The sequence below is a fragment of the Pogona vitticeps genome, chromosome 1 (genome assembly GCF_051106095.1).
Source record: "Pogona vitticeps strain Pit_001003342236 chromosome 1, PviZW2.1, whole genome shotgun sequence".
NCBI classification, from domain to species: domain Eukaryota; kingdom Metazoa; phylum Chordata; class Lepidosauria; order Squamata; family Agamidae; genus Pogona; species Pogona vitticeps.
Genome location: NC_135783.1, coordinates 334,116,553 through 334,144,211, shown reverse-complemented (window position 1 = coordinate 334,144,211; position 27,659 = coordinate 334,116,553). Strand labels below are relative to the sequence as shown.

The window sequence follows — 27,659 nt, the reverse complement described above, 5'->3', positions numbered from 1 at the left end:
TTCCAAAGCAGCAGTTACCATGTACACTGTCCATATGTATTGCCTTACATAGCTGTAGCTAGTTGTGACAAGAAAGACACATAGGTGGCAAGAGCCACCCTTTCGATAGACAGTCAAGAGTACTTTCATATACAGGTAGCTGAATACAAAGCAGAATTGCATCTAAGAAATGAATGAAACATAACATCACTGCCAGGCCAAACCAGAAACAGCTCATGGATTTGGGGAATTAATAACCGCACACACAAAAGAAAAAAACAACTTTTCAAAACTCTGACTGTCATGGAACTTGGAAGAGATGAATTTCAAATAATTTAGCTTACTGTAATCAGTTACATTCCTTCATAACAAGCAGTGTAACTAGTAATTTCAAAGTTACTCTTGATATGTAACAAGTAACTTTGAAAAATTACTTTTAGGAGCATTTAAAGCCATTTTAGAGCCAATTACACAAAGCAATTTTTCCACTTTTATACAATTTTTTATCAATTAGTTGTGTGTCCTGCACTCTGGGATGATTGAGAACAGATCTTGCCCCTCCTCTGTATGACAGCCCCCTGATCATCCTTGTCACCCTCCTCTGAACTTGTTCCAATTTATTAGCATCTTTCTTGAAGTGTGGTGTCCAGAACTGAATACAATACAGTGAGACCTAACCAGTGTTGAATAGAGGGGGACTAGCATCTTGTGGGATTTGGAAACTATACTTCTATTAATGCAGCCTAAAATAGCATTAGCCTTTTTTGTAGCCACATCACACTGTTGGCTCATATTTAGCTTGTGATCTACAATAATTCCAAGATCCTTATCGCTTGTAGTTTTGCTGAGCTGGGTATCCCCCATCTTGTAACTGTGTAATTGGTTTCTTTTTCCGAGGTGCCGTACTTTGCACTTATCCCTGTTGAATTTCATTCTGTAGCTTTCAGCCCAGTTATGATAGATGACAGCAACCTATATATTGAGAAGAAAAGAGTAAGACAACTTCCTTCCATTCTCAGCTGTGGGCCATAACCATGGATGGCTATATTCTGGATCTTCCTAGCTGAGAGATGAGTGGTATAATCTTGGGGCCATAAGTTCTGCCTAGAAGGCAAAGAGATTTATAATTTTAAATTTATAATTATACATTTATAATTAATGAGAATTGCATGCCTTCAAGTCAATTCTGACTTTTGGCAACCCTTACCAGGGTTTTCTAGGTAGAGAACACTCAGAGGTGTTTACCATTCCCTTCTTCTGTGGGTGCTATGGGACTGTGTAGCTTGCCAAAGCCTGCATAGGCTGGCTTTTGTCCCTGAAGGCACAGCGGGAAATCAAACTCCCAACCATACCTAACTCACTGAGCTATCCAGCCAGCAATGATATCTTAAAGCAATACTAATTTGTTTCTTTCTTTTTTTTAAAGACAGCCCCCCGTATGTATTAGAGAGAGGCATTTCCTTCCTTTGTAGAATACATTACTTCCTCAAACGGCTTTGCTCATGATGACAGAGATGGACCATTTTTCTGAACTGTTGTGTAAAGCAACATAAAAACCTCTAGCAGACATTTTCTGGAGGGGCAATCAAGTTTGAACCACATCAGTAGTAGCCAGCAGCCTTAGTGGCCTGATACATCTTGATACATCTTGGTGGCAGAGGTCCAGAAACGGAAATCCACCTCAAAACCACACACAAGCCAGCTCTTCTCTAGGACAGTGGTCCCCAACCTTGGGCCTCCAGATGTTCTTGGACTACAACTCCCAGAAGCCTTCACCACCACCTATGCTGGCCAGGATTTCTGGGAGTTGAAGTCCAAGAACATCTGGAGGCCCAAGGTTGGGGACCACTGCTCTAGGAGGCAAAGTAGGGAACTGAACTCCCAACCGTGATTCCTGCAACCAGATACCTAAACCACCGAGCTATCCAACCAGCTCTACACAATTCATAGAGGTGGGAAATATTTATTTATAAATAATGGGTCAATTATGAAGGATTTGTATTAACAATAATAAAGGCCTAACTTGTTACATTACACATGTAACGTCATGAGGGATAGTGTCACGTTTTTGACAGTATGACTGCTTTAATTACTGCTAAAGTTACAGGAGAAGTTCATTATTTAGACGTGTTTTGTCTGTACCAGAGTGCAGCAGCTTGTAAAATGTTGATGTTTTTCAAAATGCAATTAAAAGTAATAATGCTAATAACTTTTGAGCAGAATGAAGGTAAAGGGACACTTTTTGAAAACAATAATTAATTTACTAGGATGTGGTTTTGGAACAGTAATTGTGATATTTTATACAAGGAGTTTTCCAAGCTCTGAGCATTTGTAACTAGCCTAGATGATCCAGAAGCTTTGTACTGCCTAGTAGTTATACGGACAGAACATGGCTTGTTCTACATTTCTGAAACCCTAGAGAGCTTTGTGTACTGGTCTGAAACCTAAGCCCAAAGGTTCCTGGTATAAAATACAGAATTCCTGACATTTTAGTATTGGTTCATGGCATTCTAAGGGCCACTGGTCACAGATCACTAGAGAAATGCGATAACCAGTTGCACAACTAGTTGTGCAAAGAAGAGCCTACTGGGGAAGAAAAAATCACTACGCAATTGCCTTTATGAGTACAGTTTCTCTCAGTTGACTTTAGGTCCTGGTTTCTAACTGATTAATTGATCTACCAATAATGTTTAAATTCAACAATGTGTAACCAGCACCTGAATACAAAGCACTTGTGTTTCGGATCAGATGAAAAGTACAACAGCTTCTAATTTAGCAAGAAAGACTGTTACAGACATTAGGACAAAGGGCATCTTTAGTGCTTTCTTCTCCACTTAATACTATGAACACATCAGAACCAAAGCAATCTAAAATAATATATCAACGTTCCGTTGTTTTTTCAGTCAATCCAATTAAAATGTGCCTTTATATTGATCCCCCACTGATTAAGGTTTCACCTCTATGCACTAAATAATTATGCCTGAAGTCCTGACATACTTTTATCTGGGGCAGACATGACTGAATTAAGCAAGCCTTAATTTCAAGTAAAAATGTGCAGGATTGCACTAACACGATTCTAATTTTAAATATAGTTACAGTCTAAGAACGATTTTGCATTACACTCAGTGGGTCCTCTGAGTAAATATACTTAGCATGCTCTAAAGCACTGCTTTAAAAGGGACAACCCTGCTGCATGTATGTATATGTGTGTGGGGTATTACCAGTACCCAATGGAAATAATACATCCTTTCCTTTTTCAGTGCTGCTCGTGCTTTGAGAGCAGGCACCGTCAAAAATGTTCTACTCTGCTAGTAGTGAGTTATGTAACAAAGGATGACTGAGAGTTTTCCAAAGTACACGTTCAGCTTGTTCTTTTTCTCAAAGAATGCACACGCTATAGATTTCACACATACCCCTCGATCTCTCCCTGCAGCAAAGATCAATGCAAAGATATAATTTAAATCCACATTCATCCTTTTGCGCTATCACAAAATTATATAACAAACTTGTAACTGGCGACTTGTCTTGTTATGTGCGATAAGGAGGAATTGTTCTGCATTCACTAGTAATGAGATAAAGCCAAAGACAGATGGGGGAATTGTACGTGCAACCCAAGCCTTTCTATGTATAGCAGCCGGACAGCATAGCACCGGGAAGGGGTGCCTCGTCAAGCGGAGGAACCAGAAGATCTCCAAAATGTCCTGTCCTCAACAGCCCTGCTCAGCTCTGGCAAACTCAAACCTGTGGCTTCCTTTAGGGAGTCAACCCATCTTGTATTTGGTCTTCCTTTTTTCCTACTGCCTCCAACCTTTCCCAGCATTATTGTTTTTTCCCTTCAGAGAACAGAGAATCCTTTCTTGTCATGATGTGCCCAACATACTGGGAATCACGGGGATGAAAAAGAAATAGACATTAAACCCAGAGCCTGGATGGACAAACTTGTCTCTTTTGGTTTTGCTAAAATTTTTCATGGACTCTCAAGTCCTTTCCACTCTAAATTTAAATATATCTGGAAATCTTAGGAAATTCTTATTTAAAAAAAAAAGAACAGAGAAATGAAATTCACTCCCATCACTACGGAGGTAGAAATTTACAACTTCCCAGTTCTTCCACATTTGTATGAGATGCAAAAGCATGGTAAAGCTTTCCTTACAATATAAGAAAATCTAGGTTTACCAAGGGATACCATCACATACTATTAGACACCAACAGCTTTGAGCCAAGGAATTTTGCGGCCAGAGCTGGTTGTAACTCGAAATGGCTGTATGTCGGGACATTCGTAAGTCAAGGCACCACTGTACTATGCATCTTCATGTGTTTCTGTAGAATTATTTTAAGACAAAAAAAAGGGGGAGGTGGTGCCTTCATAAAAGCTGTCCTTGTTTGGTGAATAAAATGTTTTACTGAAAGCACAAACAATGATAAAACTCAATTTTTCTGGATGCTCTGATTTATTTGAGAAACCTCAAACCTTTCCCACTACCACCTCAAACCTTTCCCCTTCGTTATATAAATTTAAGGGATTACTTCCAATAGAAGAGTTACAATCTCCTTATTAAAGGCATCAATTACCTATCCATGTCATATCTTTCTCATTTCTGCACAAATAACACTATTAATATGCTGTACCAACTTCACATAATAAATGGGTTTTCTCTGATATTTCTCAGCAGGATAGTTTTCCATTACCGCATTGGATTTATTTATGGATGTTCTCAGATATCTGCATAAACACACAATGAATTTCCAGCTGCATAAATTGTAAGCACACTTCCTGTCTTTTTCTCTTATGTACACACACACACATAATCTAGGTGTTTTTCTTGGAATTTCCAAACTTTAAAACATAAACATAAATCTTCTCAAAATATTAAACTATTAATACGATGGCAAAAAAGACATGTTGGGGTGCGAAGCCAAGCCTGTCTTTTTACAACCTTAAAATTTGCATTTTAAGTGAATACTGGTTTGGCTTTTTGAAGCATTAGAGAAATTCCAAATCACTCTCTCGCAGTCTCATTGTCTTCCTACTCTTCTTCTTTCCCCCTATTTTTTATTTATTTTATTTGTTCCTAGAATATTTTGGTCACCTTTGCATATCCTACAGTACGCTCAAAGCACTTAAGCAATGTAAAAATAAAATTTAAAAGTGTGCCAGTAATAGTTTTAGGCACTCACTTAAAATCTTAGGCGAAAATGACAGAAGTGTAGCACCTTAAAGGTTAACATATTCTATTGGGCATTAGCTTTCTTCAACAACAGCCCATAAAGTGCAAACAGGTGGTCTGTGGTCTGAGTAAACTAGCGTGAAATAAAACATTTTGTCCTCTATAGTGCCACAGCACTCTTGTGTTTTTTTTTTATTTGTGTGTGTGGGGGATTTCTCTTATCAACACTGTGATTCCTTTCAAAAATCTTAACCGTGTAGATCAAAATGTCCCCAGCACAACAGGCAGCAATATTTACTACATATGCACACAACCTATGGTATTTTTCCAGTTCATTGGCAGAGAAACAAGCCCAGCTACCAGATTCAAAATCATGATGAAAAAACATGGACCTTCTGCTTCCTGATTTGCTGAACTTCTCCAAAATCCAGAGGAAGTGGTTGGTCAGCATAGGCCATCATGATGTCTCACAGCCAACAATCCTGAATTCTAAAGAATGTTGACATGCCATGAATTTCAACATGTTTGTTGTCAGATGAGAGGTACCAAACCACATATTGATATAGCAGAAAAAACGCACATGATAATTTCTTCCCACAAAACTATCATGAATGAGGTGCTACATGCAGGAAACCATGCTTCTCTCAATTGGCCATGAAAGCAAGAGGTCCACCTTTTTCAAAGCACTGACTTCTGATGTATTTTAACTACAAGAGGAGTATATGATGGAAAAGTGCACAAGCTGCAGCGAGGTATACAGCACTTCTCTTTGGCAGGAGGTGGGGAAATACACCAGTTCTTTTCTAGGCATACTAAGAAGCACGGAGAAGAGGAAATGTAAGTTGGGCACACTTCCTGTTTCCCAAGAACACAAATGCCCAGATGACTGGGTAAATGAACGCTTGGTCAAAGTGGCAATAATATGAGAGCCAATAAATGCAGCACTTAAGTATAAGGTTGGGGCTGAAGAATGTCTGGTTCCAGCCTCTAATGAGTCAAGAAGCTTTATAGAAGATAAATTACAGATCCGTTCCTATTCATGACAATATTGGTAGATTGATTTTCCAAGGTCCAGACTCACACAGGGAGAATCCATGGATAGTGGGGTTCTTCCTCTTCAGATCTGTCACCTTCTATGTGTAGAAAGAAGTTACAATCCAATGGGTGGGGCTAAAACATTTCCCTCTTTGTATGAGCTTGATACACAGAGAACAACAGAGTAGGACTATGGAGGGGAAGTCTATTGATAATTATATACCTCTACTGTATAGCTAAAGGGACCTTCAAATCTAGGCATTTCTTTGAAGACCAATGACTCAGTTGCAAGGATAAGCAAATCCAGATTTTTTCGACTATCAATCCCTAGTATTCCTTGCCATTTACCAGGCTTTCCAGAGTTTATGAGAGCTGCAATTTACCAGGTTTACCCTGATTTCTGGGATGTGGTGTTGTTCTCTTGTCTTCATACCCTGCCATGGCATTTCTGGAATCATCTAGCTGTCCTCTGGTAGAACCAAGATTCTTGATTAGGTTGCTTTTTCATCTGCTTCAGCTGGGCTCTTTTTATGTAGTGGCTGATGGCCCTAAACACTAATGCAGGCCTCCATTAATTCAGCAACTCAGTATCAATCCATTCATTCTCACCCACTGATACAAAAGGTGTCCATTGAAGTCAGTGGGCCACTTGAGCACTGTGGCAAAAGATGTAGCACGGTGCTCATCTGGCTTGATGTGGCACAGTGCTTGTCTGGATGTGGTACAGTGCTCAGTAAGTGGCGCTGTGTTCCTTCTGGCAATATTCACAGAAATCTGCTTATTAGAGCTAGGGGGGGCAACTGTACAAGCATTTAGCCACCATTATGGCTGTTGCAGGGATGGGCTCGTTCACTCTTAAAGACAGTGATCAAACAATGTATTTGTAGTTAACCAGCCCTTCTCCACATTGGTCCTACTCATATCTTTCTGGCTTCTGCCAGGGGCTTCTACATTTTTGTCACAGGTAGTATTGCTCTGTTTTGGTTTGTTTCCAGCACATTTGATCACTGGAAATGAACCAAAAGTGAGCCATTTCTGTTTGAATTGCTGATATTATGACGTGGCTTAAGAAGCAGGATTTTTTCCCCTAAAGATCCAGTTGAAAGTCAGTCAAGAAAAGCAAAGAAAATTACCCTTGGTGCTTCCCTCCTTTCTCTTCCCACTTCTGGAAGGATGTTTTCCATCTAGCTTTAATTTTTTTTTAAGTGATTCAGTGCATATGTGCTGCCCTAATACACTTAATACCTCCCCCTTCTGCAACCCCTCCATGGAGCCAAGGAAGAGTTTAATTTGCCAATTTTGTGAAGTGGCTCTCTTCTTAAATAACTTCACAATATTGGCTACTTGACAGTGGGCTGGTGTGGACAAACTAAAGTTGCTTGAGGTCCATATAACATTTGGATCTGGGGATCACACCAAATGGCATGTCAGACCTCCTAGGGACCCTATTTAGCCCAGTCTGACCCATTCCAAAATGGGTGTGTAGACAAACCCTTAAGGTGATATGGAGGGTGTGGTGATAGCAGAGACCACATCCTCCATATCACCTTGGGGGGGGGATAAAATATTCATCGTATTTACATTACTGCTTGCCCACTTAAGTTGAATTTAAGGGTAGGAAGACCTTGCCTCCAGGTAGAATGCAGACATTTCTTTGGTCATAAAAGGAAAAGTCTACTTCCATAAACAAATTACTGAAATCCAAGCAAGGTATGGAAGTCAAGTTCCTTAGGTGGACTTTGAGTTTTATTTTTACTTTTATTCCAAAAATAGCAAGAGAGGGCAGGAAGGAAGCTCTATGTGCCCAGTGCATATATCATCTACAGAACACTTGAAGATAGTTGCAATTTCAAAGGATCTAATCTAATCCCACACAAGTAAAGTTGTGAGAAGGCAACAGGATGCTCCCACGTCTCCTTCTCCTTAAACATTCCCTTTCCTTGAAATTTCGCTCCCAACCAGCTAGAGTATGTCATGGCTGGTCTTTGAGGGTTTGTGCAAATTACAGAGGAGAAACAGATTCACTCCTTGAGTGTTCCACTAATATAAGCTATTTCATAGGCAGGATAATTGGATGCAACTTCATATTCACCTTTGTCAAAGCATCCTTCAGTACAAAATAACACCCCAACTAAGAATCAGTGAATCTGGCAATTTTGCTTTCTCTCATATTCATATTTTGAAAGTCTGAAGTTCTTTGCCATTGGTCTGAACATTTTCTGGTTTTTGGTAACTCATCAAAAACGAACCAACATAAATCCTCACTAATCTCCATTAACCAAATTCAATAGGCCCAACTAGTGACTCTAATTCAAGACTAGAGTCATGGATGAATATGCAGGGATTCAAAGACAAACTGTTAGAGCTAAGATTACGAAGGATGATACATTTTCCGGCTCATTTTTTAAAAAAGAAATCGATGTTTGTGTAAATTTTCATTTGAAAAACAAGACTCAGTGGAAAAGACAATAATGCTGGGCAAAGTTGAGGGCAGCAGGAGAAGAAGATCCAATAGGGCATGGATGAATTCAATGAAGGAAGCCACAACTTTGTGTTGGAAGGCCTGAGCAGGGCTGTTAAGGACAAAATCTTTTGGATGTCACTCACTTATAGAGTTGCCATAGGTCCAAATTGACTTGACGGCACATAACAATAAGAACAAATGGTGCTTCTAATGTTGGTCTTCCTAGAAGTTGCAAACATTAGTGCTTTCGACTACATGTTCCAGGATCCCCAACCAACACACCTGGGTGAAGGTTTCTGGGAGCTGTAGTCCAAAGCAGGATTTTCAATTCCCGATTCTTTCTTAGCATTGGTATATAAAAAGGGCACAAATGCTTAATATATGAGCTTTTATTTAAATGTATTTACTTCTGCCTCTGGACCCGTGTTAATGATACGTTTTGTAGTTATGAACACAGTTCCTTGCTAAATAATGCATTTATTTGGCTTATAATACTGATATATCCATTATTGACCTAGTTTGCTTGTTGTAATTACACAGTAAAGAAGATTTACATGAGCAAAAATAATGTTATTAAAGTGATTTTGTTTGGAAGAGAGAAATAGGAATTATGCCTCAAGCTTAATGACTCCGCTGCCATGACAATCAAAGATCCCAATTTGACAAAACCTTTACTCACATGAATTGTTTTTATTCACATGTCAGCCTCCCCTCACTTTTCACTCAAATGGGCAGCATAAAGCCTGAGTTTTCCTCAGTGTTAAGGTCAGTCTACAGAAATGCTTAAAAAAGAGAGAGGTTTTGAGGTGAACATTTCTAAAGGTGAACCTTCACAAGACCACCTGCCCTTCTATGACCTTTGGAGGTGAAACACCTACCCAGGCCTTAGGAGCCCTCTCTAGACATGTTTGTCTGGTGCCATCACTGCTGTCTCAAAGTTTCTAGGCAAAAGCTGCCTAGATATTTTATGGCATTTAAAAATCTTTCTATTCAATCCAACAGCCATCCAAACTAGAGGAGACCCACTTAAACTTATAGGATTCTTCTATCCCATTCCCACCCCCCAAATCTCTCTACTCTAAGTAGAACAGTTGCTGGATATATTCCTTTATTTTTCTGCCTACCCCGTGTCACCAAAATTTAGAGTTTCATAACCGAGAACTCAGATTTGCATGTAGAGCCCATGTTAATGGCCTGAAGACAAAACATAAAGCAAAGCAAGCTAATTTGCAAAGCATGGGAAGTGTGAAAATCTCCTACTGCTACAATCAAATGCTCTCAGTATTTAAGGACTCTCCTCTTCTAATGGCGTGCTCTCTATAATGTAAATTCTCATCCTGAGATTTCAGTATCTTCAGATTCTATGGCTTCACTTTTCTAACCAGGATGATTTGGACTATTCTATTTGTGCTCGTGTCCAAAGTTTTGTAACACCCAACCTGATGAACAGTTCTGAAAGGCATTAACACATTAAATTGCCTCGAGGTTTTAAACTCAAGAAGAGAATGTGCAGTTTCATGAAATAAATAAATATCACGGCTGAAGGAAAAAGATATTACAGCCCTGTAGTAATGCTGCGCACCCGCAGCTAGTGTTGCAGCTCATTTGGTTCTAGATGTAGCCGGAACTTTGCATGCGCAGGCTTTCTGCGTAGTGCTTGTGGAAAGTTAGAGGGAACATTGACACCAAGCAATCATTATGACAGAGTCATCAGATACATAACAAAGCACTTCACCATATGGTTTAGAAATGAAGACTTTTCAAAAAAAAAAAAGTTCATTTCCAAAACAAATAAATAAAAATGGAGAATTAGGTTTGGATAGGAAGAAAACCTGGGCTTTTGCAGCCTAAATTGGCTAGTCGGATGGGAGGCGGAACAGAGCCTCACTAGCTAATGTTAAGATCGGGAGAAGTACAAAAGAGGATTTTGATTTTCTGTAGAGCAAGGATCAGGAAAAATTTGTTTGCTTAGAGACTATAATCCAGTTTGGGGAGCAGAGAAGGGGCTGATAAAGTCACGGGGCAGGGCCAGAGCAAAATAGCTGGGGGTCATCTATAATTCTCATCAGTTTGAACAATTTCCCATGAATCCATTGCTGTTTATGCCTGGTCAGAAGTAAACCCCAATACATTCAGGTTCAGGCACATCAAATGCAACTCCGCTCTATATGTCAGCAGTCATGTCTCACAAAGTAGCTTCCCATGCTGCAAAGCACAGCTCTCTGTTCCATGAAATACCCTTGCAGGCTGTTAAGTCACTAACCAGAAATAACAGCAAATGAACTTTGCGGGCCAAAAGGGGACACCCAACAGGCTTCGTGTGGTTCACAGGCCAAGGTTTCCCATCTCTACTATAGAAGGAACACCTTGGTCCACTCATTCAAGACCTCTGTAGCAGAAAAGATTATGCTTTGCTGTGATTTTTTTTATTTTTATGCTGATTTTGTACTCAGACTATATTTGTATGTACAGTAGGACCCCCTTATCCATAAGATCACTTATCCATGGTCTGAAAATATTAAAAGAAAAACCCTAGAGATATATATTTCTAAAGTTGACGTTACCAGAACTGGCCACAAGAGGGAGAAAGAGACCATGCTATATACCTATATAGTGTTCACCAGAGAAACATATTTCCACAGTGTCATTATGAAAACTGGCCAGTAGAGAGAGCCAGAGACCATTCTATATATTCAGTTTACTATTAAAATAGCATTTGCTATAATCCACATTTTTCAGCATTGGGGGGGCTTAGAACCGATCCCCCACAGATACAGGGGTCCTCCTGTAGACCAGTTATGGAAAGAGGACGTACTTCACTTCCTTCCAACACACAGAGTGTTGCACAATTTAGAATCATGGATGTATATGAAATATAGGTAAAATTAAAACAAATTAAAATATTAAGATAGACTATTTTTTGACCAGTGGTGGGCTACTTCAATAGCACTATCTCAGCCATTTGCAACACAGGGATAGATAAGTCAGTTTCAACTTCTTTTGCATTCAAATTTTTAAGCTTCTATTTTTTTTCTTGTCATGATAGCATGATTTGTGAATTTTTTCATAAATTCCTTCCAGGAAAAAAAAGAAGAAGAAAAGAAAAATTAAGCCATCTGTACAGTTCAAATTCCATCTGAACAACTATTCCCAGCATGGGGAGGATTATGTCGTATCTGCCTGCTTAGAGATGAGAAGCCTTTAAGGGGAAAAAAAGTGGCATTCTAATTGAGGTTTAACATGACTGAATGTGCAGAGTTCCAAGCCCTTTAAAGAGTTAAAGCCCTAGATGAAAAAAAAATTCTCATCTCATTTTTTTTCTTTTCCCTCTCAAGTTCTTTCGATTCCTATTTTGCAGATATTTGCATATTTTGGAAATTTCTTGCTAAAAAATTAACTGCATTGAAATTTGCACTCACCTTTATCCCAATACTACGGCTGTCGCTTTATAGAAAAAAATATAATGCCTTCAGGGCTTATTGCAAATTGTCCAGTCAGATGGAAGGCAGTTACCTGTAATTCTGTCTTTCATGGTAGGTCAGACAAGAGGGGCTCTCAAGAGGAGTAGACAAACTCATAGAGGATAAAGCAGGTAAGGGGCGCTAACTGTTATGGCTATATCCAGTCACCAGGATCAGGATTGTCGAACTGCAGAATCAGAGGTGGGAAAGTTACTTTTCTGGACTTCACCACCCAGAATACCCCTACCCTACCAGAACAGTCACAGGGTGGTTCAAAAAAAGTACATTTTTCGCTCCATAAGACGCACCAATTTTTTAGGAGAAGAAAATAGGAAAATATAATCTGTTTTCTTCGCTCCATAAGATGCACAGACTTTCCACCCCCCTGTTTTGTGGGGGAAAAGTGTGTCTTATGGTGCGAAAAATACGGTAAATTCCACAAACAGTGCATTCCACTGGTTGTTGTGGGTTTTTCGTGCTCTTTGGCCATGTTCTGGAGGTTGTTCTTCCTGACATTTCACCAGTCTCTGTAGCCGGCATCTTCAGAGGACTGGAGTCAGAACTCTGTCCTCTGAAATTCTATCAAATGTGCATTCCCCATTTGATAGAATTTGTGTTGGTATCCTATTATCCTATTATCTGGCCACTTTGGAGTAACCACTAGGCAGCAAGTGGTTCAGCAAGACCCCCTGTTGTCATGCTCCATAGCCACCATAGCCCCAAACCCCATGAGGGGTCCAGGTTATTTGAAGCATCACAACACTCCTACAATTTTACAATCTTAAGGAGAGGGCCTTTTCTCAGTCCCACCACCTTCACAGGCCCATCCGTGCCACAGCAAAGCACCGGTTCTGCAAATTAAGAAGCTTAATGTATATGCATGCAAAGTTCCTCTGCAGAACAAAGTATCTGGATTACAACAGGGTTCCCTTTCGTACTGAAAAATACTGCGCACATCTCATGTACACATATAAAGGCCTTGCACCTACTAGCCAGATAGATGGACAGTGGAGAAGCACAACTGTTGTGCAGTAGGGTTGCTCCTCGCACCCTGCAGCTTCCCTCACATATTTTTCAACATGGTGGCAAGGGATGGAAACTGATGCCAATTTTATGTTTGCTTGTTTGCTAGATACGAGGTATATGATAGCTCAGTGGTTTAGGTGTGCTGCTTCACAGCCAGAGGTTGAGAGAGTTTGATTCCCCCCCCCCACTGTGCCTCCTGGGAGAAGAGCCAGCCTGGGTGGCCTTGGGCAAGCTGCACAGTCTCTCTACAGCTTGCACACAGGGTCCCTATGGACAACCCATATCCATTCACTTTGAGAGGGACAGAATGTGCAATTCCTCTTTTCCCTCCACATATTAATTGGCCATCTGGAGCCCAACCTGTTATGGTGTAACCCTACCAAATTTTCCATCTGCCTAACTCTGAGCGGATCCCAGGTTGGTCAGCTGATCCATTGGCTGCATGGATTTTTAGAATGATAGAATTATTCAAGTAGATGACATTTTGGACTACAATATCCAGAATCCCCCAGTAAGTATGGTCACTGCACATTCTATCTGGAGGATTCTGGAAATTGGTGTTTTTTTTTTTTTTTTTTTTAAATTCTCAACTTCTAACCATGATTCTTAATGACTTTTAATAACGGGGTGTAGAAAGATAAGCTTTACTAGATGGATCAGTTCTAATCTTTGCAATACTGCAAGATGGCAATCTTCATACGGTACAGATCATTTATTGTTATTTATTTATTTTATTGGACTTCTACCCCACCCATCTAGACCAAAGGTCTGGCCAACATTATTTTGTCCATACTGCGGCTACAGACGTGGGAGCCACATCTGTTAGTGCCTGTGGCCATTCTCTTCATTGGTTAACACCTATATTCGTCATCCTACATCATTTTATGTCTAAAGAAATGTTCACGCAAACATACTGCCATTTGATAATGGCAGCAGCACCTTTACATGGGAGATTTCATTCCATCTGGAAGCACCACCTCTGGAAGGCCACACTTTGCTCTTCTTCACTGTACCTACTGGACTTGTGACATTTGCCCAAGAGCAATTTCCCCCCCCCCCAACAGAGCCTGTTCATCAGTGTCATGTCAGCACAATGAGTTATCAAAGGGTATAGGCCTATGTGCGAATTTCACGCATACCCAAACATCCTATGATACACAACCCTGCCCAGTTCCTTATCTATGGACCTTTATGCTGCCAACTCTCCGCACTCAGCAATGCCAGCTTTTTGCCTCTCTTCCATTTTTCCATTTATCCCACTTTTGTTTACCCAAGATGCCAACAGCTCTTCATGGTCTGTGGCAGATTTATTTCCCAGCAGCTATTTCTTGCTCCTTGAAACTGATAATACTGGGAATTGAACCAGTGACCTTCCGCATCTGAAGCACTCACTCTGCCTCTGAGCTACTGTCACTCTCCAAGTCCACTCACACTATTGGTTCTTATAAAGTGGACTTCATCTGTGCTTGTCTTTATTTTTTTCTTCCTTCCTCCCTCCCTTATCTCAGTGTAAAATGAGAAATTCTGAATCACTGTCCTACTCCCTGACTACACCATGACATCAGGGCTGCTGTTTGATTTGTACCTCTCAACATTTCCAGATCCTGATCCTTTCAACTAGAGATTCCACTTACTCCCTCTTTGTTCTGACTTTATTATTCATGCCCTGGTTTTCAGAACAATCAAGTTTTCTTCCATGTCTTTTGTGCTTACACTACAGTTCCTCACTGATACGAAGAAACATATAATATTACAACCTGATGACTGGCCATTCTGAATTTTTCTGAAACATTGTCAGTACAAGATTTTAAAATTTCTCAAGGTATATCCCTAAAGCTCATGTGAAACTATATAGATTTGGTCTTCCTCTATGTCTAAAAAAATCATTCTGTACAGGATGAAACACCTAGCATGGGATATTAAACGTCTACTCTTGTCTTACTAGTCCAGTCAATTTAAAAAGTGTTTTTAATTCAGAAATATTTAGGAAATATTCTAAAGCAGGTACATACCACTGGGAACAATATATTTCTTTACTGAAAGGAAACCCTACAGAGTCATTCAAAATACACATACAGTACTTGTGTTAAGGAGGCTTACTTCTTGATTTGTTTGCTCAGCCTTCTAGCCTTAAGGTAGGAAAACCCCATTTTCTCTAGAAGTTTGTTTTTTCAGAAAGCTGTTATTTCAATAGCTTCTATGACTAGTTGCTCTCATAAACTAGCTAAAAGGGAGGGATGGTTCACAGTGTTGCTTTCTTTCCACTTTCCCCATATGTACAATCTATAATCAAATGATCATTGGAGAAAGAGTACTGCATTTATCAGAAGTTCACAATGCACTTCCCAGTGATTTCCATTATAGGGAACGCATCACAAATTACTGCCGCAGTCACAGAAATGGCAGCAAATGTGTATCCTTACAACAGATTCCCACACAGTGCTTTAGCCATGAAATCATAGGCGTACGTGGACCCTAGAATAATGGGGCAAAGTAAATAATGGAAGGGTCAAGGACTGGCTCATTGGTATAAAAAAAGTAGGCTGTGTTTTCAACGCCAGCTTTCTATCATTGTCCATAGAAGCAAAGTTTGATAGTAGAAAGCCAAAGAAGTACAAAACCTATTGTCTTAGTCTGTTCCAGAACTTGGACCCAAAAATTTAACCAGCCTATCTAGGGACCACATAGCATAGAGCATTCTGGGAGTTGTAATCTCAAAAAGTAACTTTTACAAATGTTGGTCAGTGCAGAAATACAAAATTACTGAGAAAAAAAATATTGCTGACAACTGCTTTAAAACAGTCACGTTAACCCGACACTATATAGTAACCACCCATTTGTAGGGTGCAATTCTATACATTATGTATTTGCGAAGGCTTTCACGGCTGGGAGCTAATGTTTGTTGTGGGTTTTTCAGGCTCTTTGGCCATGTTCTGAACCTTCAGAAAACGGCCAAAGAGCCTGAAAAACCCACAACAACCTATACACTATGTTCTGTGGAAACAATTGAAACATACCAACACATGACTGACTGACTCCAGAATCTAAACTCTGTTTTCAAAATACAGTTTTTTAAAAAAAGAACAATTATTAATGTTTTGTTTAAAAAGAAAAGAAAAAGGAAGTGATTAGCAGAAGAAACGTTTTTAGGACCCTTGGTAAGGACCCGAATATTGAGTGAGACAGAGGAGTGAAAGAAGATCATTGCTTTGCATGCTCTTTCATTTGAAAAGGGAAAAGCAGCCTTCCTATCAACTGTATTCTGTGCAAAGAGAGCAATGGCCTTACCACGCAGTGCATCAGGAGGAGAAAATCACAACACATGCTGCAGAGATTAAGCCCAGCATGGCATCCGGATTCCCTTTGGAATGCGTGAAGAGGATTGTCCAGCCCATCCTTCCCCATCAAGTAGACAAGTTTTCTCTAGGCTTGAATTTTTCACCAGAAGTCAGCGCCTTAAAGTGCATCCTCCTTTCGTCGTGGGCAGGGAGATTTCCTCCAGTGAAGTTTCAGCTCAGGAATGCCATTTCCGATCAGCTCGGAGAAGTTCTTCATCCCCAGATCTGTGCTGTCATCAGAGAGGCTCCAAAGGGAAAGGAGAGAGAGAGAGAGAGAAAATATTAGTAAACCTCTGACATGGTTATTCTAAAGAAGACAGAAAACATTCTTCCATTCTCTGGTGCAATCCTTTTTTCTCTCTCTCAACCTGCAGTGAAGCAATTATTTTCTAACAAATAAACTTTTTACAATTTCTGCATCTTTTGTCATTAAACGCTTAAAATTTGCATCTTCTTCAACTAGCATTTAAAAGAATGCATGCACACACACACACACATTTCAGAACATTTTAAATTATTCTCTGCTCTCTTTCCCTTAATTGGTCAAGAAAGTCTACCTTTGGCGGGAAAGCATTTGGAGAGAGGTGATAAATTCAGCAGAACGTCAAATCCATCTAAAGAGAAAAGGCCACAGGCTGTTTCACTCAGTCCCGGAGCTGTTATTGGGGGGGGGGGGCAGAGGGAGAGGGTTTTTCACTCTGAATTCAAAAAGGGAAACAGTGCAAAGTACTTGGGTCCAGAAAGATAAGGAGTAAGAGGACAGAGATGCAGAGGACGGTTGGGTTGCCCTACCTTCTCATGGACAGGAGCTTGGGCTTTCCCTTCTCTTTCTGCAGAGCATACTAATTGATTCTGGTTGCTGAGCAACTAACTCTGGGGAGCCACATGGATGCGTTCTCCACCACAGGCAGAACAGCACTACGAAGAAGTGGAGGATTGCAGAACGAACGGAAGCTGCTTCTTTCTCCCCACTGATCTTCTTCTGCAAGCTTGCTTCACTTCTCACACAATCCACTTTTGGCTGCCCTGGATCTGTCTCGTCTGTCTGTTTGTGTGCTAACCCAGCCTTCTATTCCTTTTCTGTCTTGTGAATGGAAAAAGTCATACATTTGGATGACAGAATGAGGAAGTCATACACTTGGATGACAGAACAAGGAAAGGTTCACACTTCTCCCCTCCCCACCCCCACGGCTGGCCCTGTCTTTCTTACTCTCACGGTAGGACTTCACGAAGCATCCCTTATGATCCTGCTAACAGTGATGCAGAGCTCGCACTGATACCGACGGGATTGTTGGAGTGCTCCCACACTGGAGGCAGTCAAGAGAAATTTAGACAACCACCTGGCAGATATCCTTTGATTTGGATTCTTGCACTGAGCCAGGAGATTGGACTCAGTGGTCTTCTAGGCCCCTTCCAATCTCATTATTCTTTGATTCTATGATTCTTCTCACTCTGCATTCAACAATTTTTGTATCTGACATTAGAGCCAGAGGCCTATCATAATGATGGACATGTGGTGCATGTCTTGTTGTTGTTGTTTAGTCATTTAGTTGTGTCTGACTCTTTGTGACCCCATGGACCAGAGCACGCCAAGCCCTCCTGTCTTCCACTGCCTCCCGGAGTTGGGTCAAATTCATGGTGGTACACTTTAGTGTGTACATTATATCTACTGCAAGGACTCAGAGGCAGGTTACATTGCATCTCTGTGCAAATACCTATGGGACACCTCCTTCCCACAGAAATGTTGCCCATTTTACCCAGTCTTCTCAGGCCTCACTGTTGTGGGCCAAGAAAGGTGAAGAAGGCCTCAGCTAGAACTCAGGCCTTCTCAGTTGTGGCCCCGACACTTCTGCATGGCTTCCCCTTAGAGATCATGCAGGCCTCCTCTCTCCAGAGCTTTTTTTTAAAACAGTTGTAGACCACACTTTTAAAGGAAGCCTTTAAGGATATCTTGCCCCTCAGTTAATTTAGTTTTCGACCCTGTTCCTCCTGAAAGCTGTCACTGTCATTGTGTGTTATCCTGTGTGTTCATTTGGTTTGCTTTTATCGGTTTGAGGGTTATCTTTGTTTATTATGTTTTTTGGGGCAATGGTGGTTGAAGGGTTAGGGTTTATATCATATTGTAATGACCACCCAAATTATGGCTCCTTTTAAGTGGGGTGACATACAAATCCTATAAACAAACACACAAACAAGCAGTTGCTCACCTCCCTAGCCCATCAAAGCAACTGTGCAAGGTTGAATGGGTATCCAATCATATGGGAGAAAGTATTAATGTGTCAGCTCCAGACTAGAAGTTTCCTACCCCCATTGACTCCATTCATGAAAACAAAGTATACTCCTCTCTGTGGAGCCCAATTCTGAATTATTCCAGTTCTTAAAAATGATCAGGCACAGAGGTGGGTGGGAGGAGAGAGACTCAGAACTTGAAAAAGTTATTTTTTGCTAATATAGCTCCCAGAATCAGCCTTCCATTACAGCCAGAGGATTGTGGGAACTGCATAACTTTTCTGTCCTCTAGAGCAGGGATCATCAACCCCCTGGTCCGTGGCCTGGTGCTGGTTCACCCCGCCCCTGCCATGAATGAACCCTAACCCCCAACCAGTCCATGACTTTTACCAACCACGGACCGGGTGGCATGGCACACTCACGCAGGGGTGTGTGTCATGCTCATGGGGGCGTGTCATGCTTGGGGTGTATGTCATGCTCACAGTAGCATGTCGTGCTCACGTGCATGCGCAGGGGGTGTGCCGCACTTGCAGGGGTGTGTGTAACACTCAGAGAGCAGAATGTGCTCACGTGCATGTGCAGGTCACGCTTGTGGGGGAGCGCTCGTGGGGGGGGCAGAAGATCTGTGTCCATGGCCCAGTCCTGCCCAGGCTGTGGACTGCTGCCAGGTCGCAGACCGGGGGTTGGGGACCCCTGCTCTAGAGGAGCAGAGAAAAACCTGCTGCCATTAGTTCCATATTCGGCTATCCAGGAAACACCCCCCCATGTCTCCAAATACATACACTCATATTGCCCCCAAACTGAACAAAAAATAGGGTTCAGAAGTGCCCTGTGATGTCTGGAATCATGGAGGACAAGTCTGGCAGGTTTTCAGAGGGACCTAGAACTTTTTAGGCTGGATAGCTCAGTGTTTCACCTATGTGACTGAGTATGGAGCCAGAGGTTGGAAGTGAATCCCCACTGTGTACCCTGGAGGGAGAAGAGCTTCTGTAGCCTTGAGCAAGTTGCAGAATCCCAGAAGAAGGGAATGGTAGACCACCCTTGAGTATCCTCAACCTTAAAAAACCTGGAAAGGGACACCATAAGTCAGAATTGACTTGGTGGTACATATTATGATCCCAAACTTTTCCCCAATAATATTTTTAAACTGGCCACTAGAGGGTGCCAAGGAATTGTTATTGTTGTTTTTTTCAGAAGAAAAAGGCCATTTTTCTAAGAAATTGGGTGGGAGGGTGTTTGAAGGTGGAGCTGCCCTCCAAGTTGGCTCCTAGATTTCCCAGGATGCTCAACCTTGCTCTTGACAGGCTGTACATTAAATATCAATAATGTGCTGTCAAGTCAATTCTGACTTACGGCAACACTTTTCAGGGTTTTCCAAGTACCAAATACTCAGAGGTGGTTAATCATTCCCTTCTTCTGGGGGTGCCCTGGGGCTGTGCAGCTTGCCCGAGGCTACACCGGCTGGCTCTTCTGACAGGAAGCAGAGTGGGGAATTGAACTCCCAACATCTGACTCTGCAGCCAGAGACCTAAACCACTGAGCTACCCCAGTCGGCTGTGCATATCAAATCACAATACAAACAAGGGGGAAAAATTACAAATTGCTAAACATTCCAAGTTAAAGACAAAGTCCTGCTGAACTCATCTAGATATGCTTCCTTACTTACTGTCAGCACAAGGAAAGGAAAACGTTATTTGCGCAAACTACGTGAAGCTCAGTGGTGCGTCAATGTAAGCATGGCAGCCAGAGTAGCTCAGCCATCATGGCTCATGTACCCGAACTAATGGTGACCTCCCTTCTTCCTCCACATCAAGATGGTGTTATATTCTGGTAGATCTAGTTATTTCAGTTATTTCAGTACCTTTCCCTCTTTTGGCATAATCTTAAATAATAATCTTAGAACTGCAGAGGTGGGAGGAACCTTATGGATCCTCGAGTCCAGACTCTGTCAAGGAGGCACATTGGAGAATCAAACTCTCAAACCTCTGACTCTGCAGCCTAAATATCTAAACTACTGAGCTTACCAGCAGTTAATGCAACAATAATCAAATAAATATGTACAAAATTGCTACTCTTCAATTACATTCTGAACCAGTGATTCTCAACCTTGGGGAACCCAGGTGTTCTTGGACTGTAGCACCCGGAAATCCTGATTGACACCACAAGTGGTGAAGGCTTCTGGGAGTTGCAGTCAAGAAATACCGGAGTTACCTAAGATCGGGAACTACTGCTCTAAATAATCTGTCTCTGGCAGCTCTCTCATTTTGTCTCATGGCAGAGTCAGCTGCAGTCCATGTAGTTGCTAAATCTTAACACCTGTCTTTCATTAGTGTTGTCTCTGGATGTTCTGTGTGTTTTGTTTCATATTCCAGCATATGAATAGATCATCCTAGTATTGGTGTCCACACAATTGGAGGGTATTTGTTGCTGGAGGTACTGTGATGTACTGAGTCGTCTTGGTATGTTGTCCACACGATCCTGGGATTGCTTCCTTACTATCATTCCCAACACAGACCGCCTTGACTTTTGATCTGTCTTATCTGCCCTCTCTCCACCTACTTCACTCTCCCCTCCCTTCTCTACTTGCTTTTCCCATCCACACGGCACAGAGGAGTGGAGACTGATCTTCAGGGGAAAACAAAGGCTATAAGGAAACATCCTCAAATGACCCCTACTGGCAAAGTGCACAGATCAGTATAGAACTATGCAGTACTATGGTCCATCTGATTAGATTCTTCACAAGAGGAAATCCAAGCAAAGCAAAACAAAAATACCCCAACACCTGTGGTGGTGTAAAGGACCCCAGAAAACGGTAGGTTTTTTGTCCTGCTTTGATTCTATTGACACTAATTTCAGCTCCATGTTGCGTGGATAGCAGGATAGGTAAAGGTAAAGGTTCCCCTTGACAGTTTTTGTCCAGTCGTGTTCAACTCTAGGGGGCGGTGCTCATCCCCATTTCCAAGCCATAGAGCCAGCATTTTTGTCCGAAGACAATCTTCCGTGGTCACGTGGGCAGTGCGACTTAGACATGGAACGCTGTTACCTTCCCACCGAGGTGGTCCTTATTAATCTACTTGCATTTGCATACTTTCGAACCGCTAGGTTGGCGGGAGCTGGGACAAGCAACGGGCGTTCACTCCGTCGCGTGGATTCGATCTTACGACTGCTTGGTCTTCTGACCCTGCAGCACAGGCTTCTGTGGTTTAGCCCAAAGCGCCACCACGGGTTATACAATACCAGTATTGTGGGCGCAGCAAAAGCTAAACAAATGCTCATTGTGGATGGTCTCTGTGTTTCTAAAAAGAGAGCTATTATACTCCAGGCCTACCTGAGAGTGAAGCCATTTAGAGGTACTACCCTGTTCCTTATTGCTGAGTACCAGAGATGCACTGCCAAACTGGTGGTTCATGCTGGTTCTTTCTTGGCCAAACAGGTGTTCAGTGTTTCCCTGCCCTACCTCCTCCAGGCATTGCCCCTGAGTGGATGTTTGCTGGAGGAAGCAAGGCTGGGAACTGCTGCACGCTCATTCGTGCCCATCTCTATGCATTACCTGAAGGAAAGACTTCGCATTTTTCACTGGCAAAGCAAAAGGCGCTCTGCCTAAACAAAGAATCATGTTATTACTTCACATGAATAACTCTGCTTCAGTATTTAAGAAAATACTCCACATTTGAGACCCGTGGCAGTGCAAGGGGAATGTTGCCTGACCCACAAGTGGTGGAAACATTTTGGAGGGAAAAAAAACCTCAGCACACGTCTGCCTAAAATGAGCCCATGGAGCAGTTCCACATTTCACAGATAAAAACAGAGGTGACAGCTGCATCTTTTCTTACTGTCATAGTTCTGTGGCATTATTTGCTTGTATGTTTATTGAAAGACTGATTAAAGTGATCATTACCTACTTTTCCGCTAAAGTGCCAGAGAATTTTTTTAAAAAAGCAATTGAAAACCCAGTGAAATAACCCTTTAAACAAACCACAGAGCACAGTAGGTAGATTAAGCACAATGCAAGCACTGAATTGAATATCCATATTAATTTTACTGCATTCCTAGAATGTTTTTTCAGGATGCTTTTTTATAGTTCTCCACTGACTATAGATGTACTGTATCCTCGTTGCAACTGCTGAATTAGCAGAAAAATTGATAATACGGCGACAAATGTATCATGGTCTAAATAAATTTTATGAATATTATTATTATTGCTGAGCTGCGGCATGGTGTAGTGGATGGAGTAAAACTCAGGAGATATGGGTTTTAACCCTGGTTGGCCATGGAAACCCTCCAGGGGGTTGGCATAGGCAAAGCAATTCCTTAAATATGTCAGATATTATGGAAGACTTATTAGGGTTACCAAAGGTTAGCAGCAACTTGATAGTATAGTCTCATTTACTTTTAATTGATCAGCTCTAGCTAGGAGAAAGATTAGATGGGTAAAATTTGCACTCCTCTGAATTTTGAAATTGAGTACTTACATTTGTCTCTTTAAAAATGCATACATTGCACTTCTATGCACTGTACAATTAAAATCATGTATGTTGCAGAAATTGTGTATATTAGGCAAAATTATGTAAAAATGCACACGTTGGAAGAAATGAGCAAAAATGCTCATTTTGCGCTTTTTGTGCAAATTTTCTCACAAATCTTTGAGAGGTGAAATATAAATGTAAGACTCGGAAATGCTCAGATTCAGATGAGCTGGGCGTAAGGTTTGAATAAAGGGAGAACACAGAAAATCATGTTTGTTGCAGAAGTTGTGCCTATAAGGTAAAATTGTGTACAAAACATGCATTGGAAGAAATTAGCAAAAATGCACATTTTTGTACTTTTTGTGCAAAATTTCTCACAGATCTTTGAAAGGTCAGAATAAACAACATTTAAGAAAAAAGCCCAAGTTCAGGTGAACCAGACTTAAGAGTTCAAAAAGAGAAATCTCAGGAAGTCATCTGCAGCCAGATATACTTGCACAGGAAATGATTAAAATAATGTCTATATCCCTTTTGATATCTGTCCCCACCCCACCCCACAGCTCACTATATTTTCTCAAAATCTTTCCTATAGTAAGTATGGGGATCTCATGCTAGAAGAACAACTAGAATTTCTCCTAACCATGGTTTTCTCTTAATATGAGATTTTTCTGCATGCATTTTCCCTTTCTCCCTAGGAACTCTTACAGGAAAACTGGCAAGATTTCTCTGCAGTCCTCTGGGGTTTTGACTGGGGGTGGGGGAGTCACGCTGTGCATGATTATTACAATTCCTGCAGAGAATGGCATTTTTCCTGTTCAGGGTTGTACCGAAAGTGACTGAAGAAATGCTGAACTGCATAGGATTGTTAATATGGCTGTGCAGAGAGGCCCTTTTCCTCTTCAGGATTTCCATGGAAAGGGGAAGAGAAATGGCAACATGCACAGGACCGTAGTAATTCTTGCACAGAGTGGCATCTTTCCTGTGCGAGATTCACCAGAAAGGGTATTAAGCTGCACAGAAGGTGGCAGTTCCATGTGTGGAATAACAGGCAACAAACCAACTAAAGTCAAAGAGAGTCTACTGTACATGAAAGGCTGACAAAACTCACTGGTGTTGGGTGAGGGAGACCATGAAATTTTGTGAATACCCATCTCATCTCAACCCTAGAGAAGATGTAGGTTGCCTAGAGGTGGCTGCAGAAGGAATAGGGAACTGGATGAAACTGTAGTGCCTATTCCACCATGTAGAAGACACTGCTGGGTACATGTGTGTATGTGGTCGGAGTCTGCACTGGCCTCTCAGCTGAAGTGAAAGATGTGGAGATCATTCATATAATTGTATAAAAGAAACAAAAACGATAAAACAAACAGTGAGCTTTCGATGATAAATCATGTGGATAGTTCCACATATAAATGCTATTATCAACGTCCCAAAGTGACATGGCTGATGTTGAGACCATGGTAGCTTCTTAGCTGGAAATGGGTACAGTCTGAAAAAGCCTATGGAAGGGGGAAGGGAGTGGTCTTAGCCAAATTAAAGCCCAATAAATAGTTTTACCAAGTGGATGCTTCCTTTAGCATGCAGTACTGCTTGTTTGGTGTCAAGAGTCCATGATGTTCAAGAACTGGTCTTCAGTTGGTGCCCTGATTGGCCAGATCTTGGGCTGCAGGGCCAGAGGCTGGGAATTCGATTCTCCGTTGAGCCTCCCTGACAGGGGGTTGACTCACTGATCCAGCACCGCAGTTATAAGATTATTATTCTAAAGAAAATTCCCCTGCCCTTATTCACCTTATTGAGAATAATCTCTACCAACTTCCAAAGGAGTCAAAAGTTTCCTACTTGGAACATGGCTGCTTCTAAAGAGTCGTGTGTCTCTGTTTTCAGTAAGTTAAGTAAGTTCTTGGAATGCCATACAACAGTTGGGGTCAGTTCAAAGGAAAGAAAGAAGAAAATTGGTTCCAAGATGTTTGGCTCGGCTGACAAAAAGCTGAGAGGAAAAGAAGGTAGATTTTGAGGATGCAGTAGCACCAGTGTTTGGAAGCACTAGCTGCCATTGCATTCTGTTATCTTGTATTATTACTGGATCTTGCCAGACTGGAAAAGAAGCAAATCATTGTGGACATCTTATAGAAACTGACAGAATCAAACACTCTATCATGAAACACAGAAAAACAAATATTTCCTGAACATGAGAAATTCATTGGATTTATTTTTCATGCTGTTAAGTACAGCAAAGGTTTGTTTTTAAGTTCCATTTACTCTGTAATATTGATTTACATTGTAATTTTGCAGATCAAAATTTGCAAAAGTACAACAAGGTTACTTGTATATGTACATATTATAAAGTTATTTATCTATTGTGCTATGCGTTTCATTCAACCAGCCAAACCAGATTCAGTCAACCTAATTTACACACTCAGTCTTCTAGTTCTGTGATGTTCTGATGCCCTGTTCATAGTTGCTCATGCCCAGCAAGTGTCCACTCAGTCTGTGCTACTTCCACGATGATCTGGAGTACTGGATCGCCATGATGTTTGCACAAGGAGATGATGTGGAGGTGAAGAGCCTCAGGGTGCAGTGGTTAAACTACAGTACTGCAGGGATAACTCTGCTCATGACCTGGTTTGATTCTGGCACTCAACTTGCTGGGCGTAGGATGGCAATGTATAGCCTACTTAATTTAATTATAAACCACCCAGACATAACTTTAAGCACTATGGGACAGTTTATAAACACCACACTTAGCTTTTTTGCTTTGATGCTAGAACTGGTTGTGGACATCTTTTGCAATGTTTTGTGAGCTGATATACTAGATAGGATACAGGCAATCCATACACACAACCTCATCAAGTTAAAATTTGTGTAAAGTAAGCAAAAACTAGCTATTACTAATGGGGAGGAGGGCAGCCGAACCTTCCCATAATCTGTTTTCCTTATCAAACTCTCATTGTAAAAGTTACACTATTTGCCTGGGGTACAAGGCAGAATGAAAATTTCTGTATGGCATTTCCCTGTTTTGTCTCACATACTTTCTGAGAGTAGGATTTACACTAGAAAAATAACAGGAAGATCATTATCATGAGTAGTTATATTTTTACCCTGCTTTTTCTTTTTAATATTAAGTAGTACCCAAAGGGCATAAAAATGATAAAAAAACGAGTAAAAAAGTTCAACCACAGAATCATTATAATCTAATAAAACTAAACCCATTTGTAAAAAAAACCCCATTCAACACAAATACTTAAAAGCATGCCAATATATTAAACAATACTGTAAGCAAATTTAAAAGGAGAAAGACTTTAAAAACCCTTCTTCTAGCACCATGCCTCTTAATCTTGTTCAAATATACCATACATAGGTTTTAGCGCTTTAAAAAAACCTAGGGTGGTATTTATTATAGTTTTCCTGAATATCATTCATGTAGCTCTATGCTGTTGTTCAGGAGGAGATGATGTATGCTTCCATACCTCTTGAACTAAACATGTATTGAGCCCTCCCTTGACCACATGGCCATTAACAGAAAAAGCAAGGCTTGGCCATTCATCCATTTTAAAGGAGAGGGAAGAGTTGGTTCTCCCCCCTTTCTTCCTTTATTACATAACTGCTTTGGCATGGGGGGGGGAAATAAAACCGAGACTCTTTGTTTCACAAGTCATAGTGCCTTTGGGTTGAGAAATACTTTTGGTGAATTATATTTGGTGGATATTGTGTACCTGCTACGTAGCATATTATCTGGTTCCTTATATTGACGACACAAAAGTAGTTTATCTGCTACAAATTTGCTATGAGGGCACTGCCCCATCAGCAACATGAGCTCAAGGCTTGTTATACCAGAGATTGGGAACCTCTGGCCCTGGGAACAAATCCCTCCCAGTATCCTATTCTGGCCCTCTTTCCTCATGCCATCATCTTTGGGTGATGCTCTGTTTCTTCCATTCGGAGAATGTTGAAATGCCCATTTGGTTTTACCCTTTGGTCTCTGCCCCCTCTCCAATAGAATGCAGGCCTTGTGAACTTCTTTGAAACTTGGCACTTGGACAGAACGACTTTCCATTCCCTTGCCTTGCAACACCGGAGAATGCTCTGGCACAGACCTCACACATTCACTGACATTAACAAAAAGGGTCAAGGAGTTGAGGGGGTGCCCCAGCTTTTCAGCTCTCATGCACCATCACCTTCCTTGAAGTAATGCACAAAACCAAGAGGTGTATCCCAAGATGCTCCCCAAACAGGGCCAAAATTGTTAAGTGTGGGGATGGGTTAGCTTTTCAGATTTTTTCCAGAGATGTCTCTCCACCTCCATCAGTCCAAAAATGCTAATTTTGGGAAATAGTGTTCTAGTCATCTTTATCCTCAGTCACATCCTGTTTCTTCTAATGTGCATCTCACTCCATGTGCGGGACTTCTGCTGGTGGAAGCCCCACTCCATGCTAAAAGAAAAATAATCTTAGGGTGGGAGGGAGCTATAAGATAATAAATGGGCTAAAATGAGC

At 41.2% G+C, this 27,659-nt stretch overlaps 1 protein-coding gene across 3 annotated transcripts in view; it reads right to left on the bottom strand.

Annotated features, from left to right (window-relative positions):
- The window catches only part of TUNAR (transmembrane neural differentiation associated intracellular calcium regulator), a 70,139-nt gene that overhangs the window by 33,659 nt on the left and 8,821 nt on the right, over positions 1-27,659 (bottom strand). Inside the window, exons 1-2 of one of the 3 annotated variants that reach the window (XM_078383757.1) lie at positions 17,264-19,030; positions 16,422-16,716 (exon numbers count right to left, since the gene is read on the bottom strand). In XM_078383757.1, the coding sequence (XP_078239883.1) occupies positions 16,422-16,538 (117 nt within the window). In that variant the 5' untranslated portion in view covers positions 16,539-16,716; positions 17,264-19,030. Of the gene's footprint in view, positions 1-16,421; positions 16,717-17,028; positions 17,117-17,263; positions 19,031-27,659 lie in introns of those variants that run through there. The other 2 variants (XM_078383756.1, XM_072986626.2) reach the window with 2 other exon arrangements.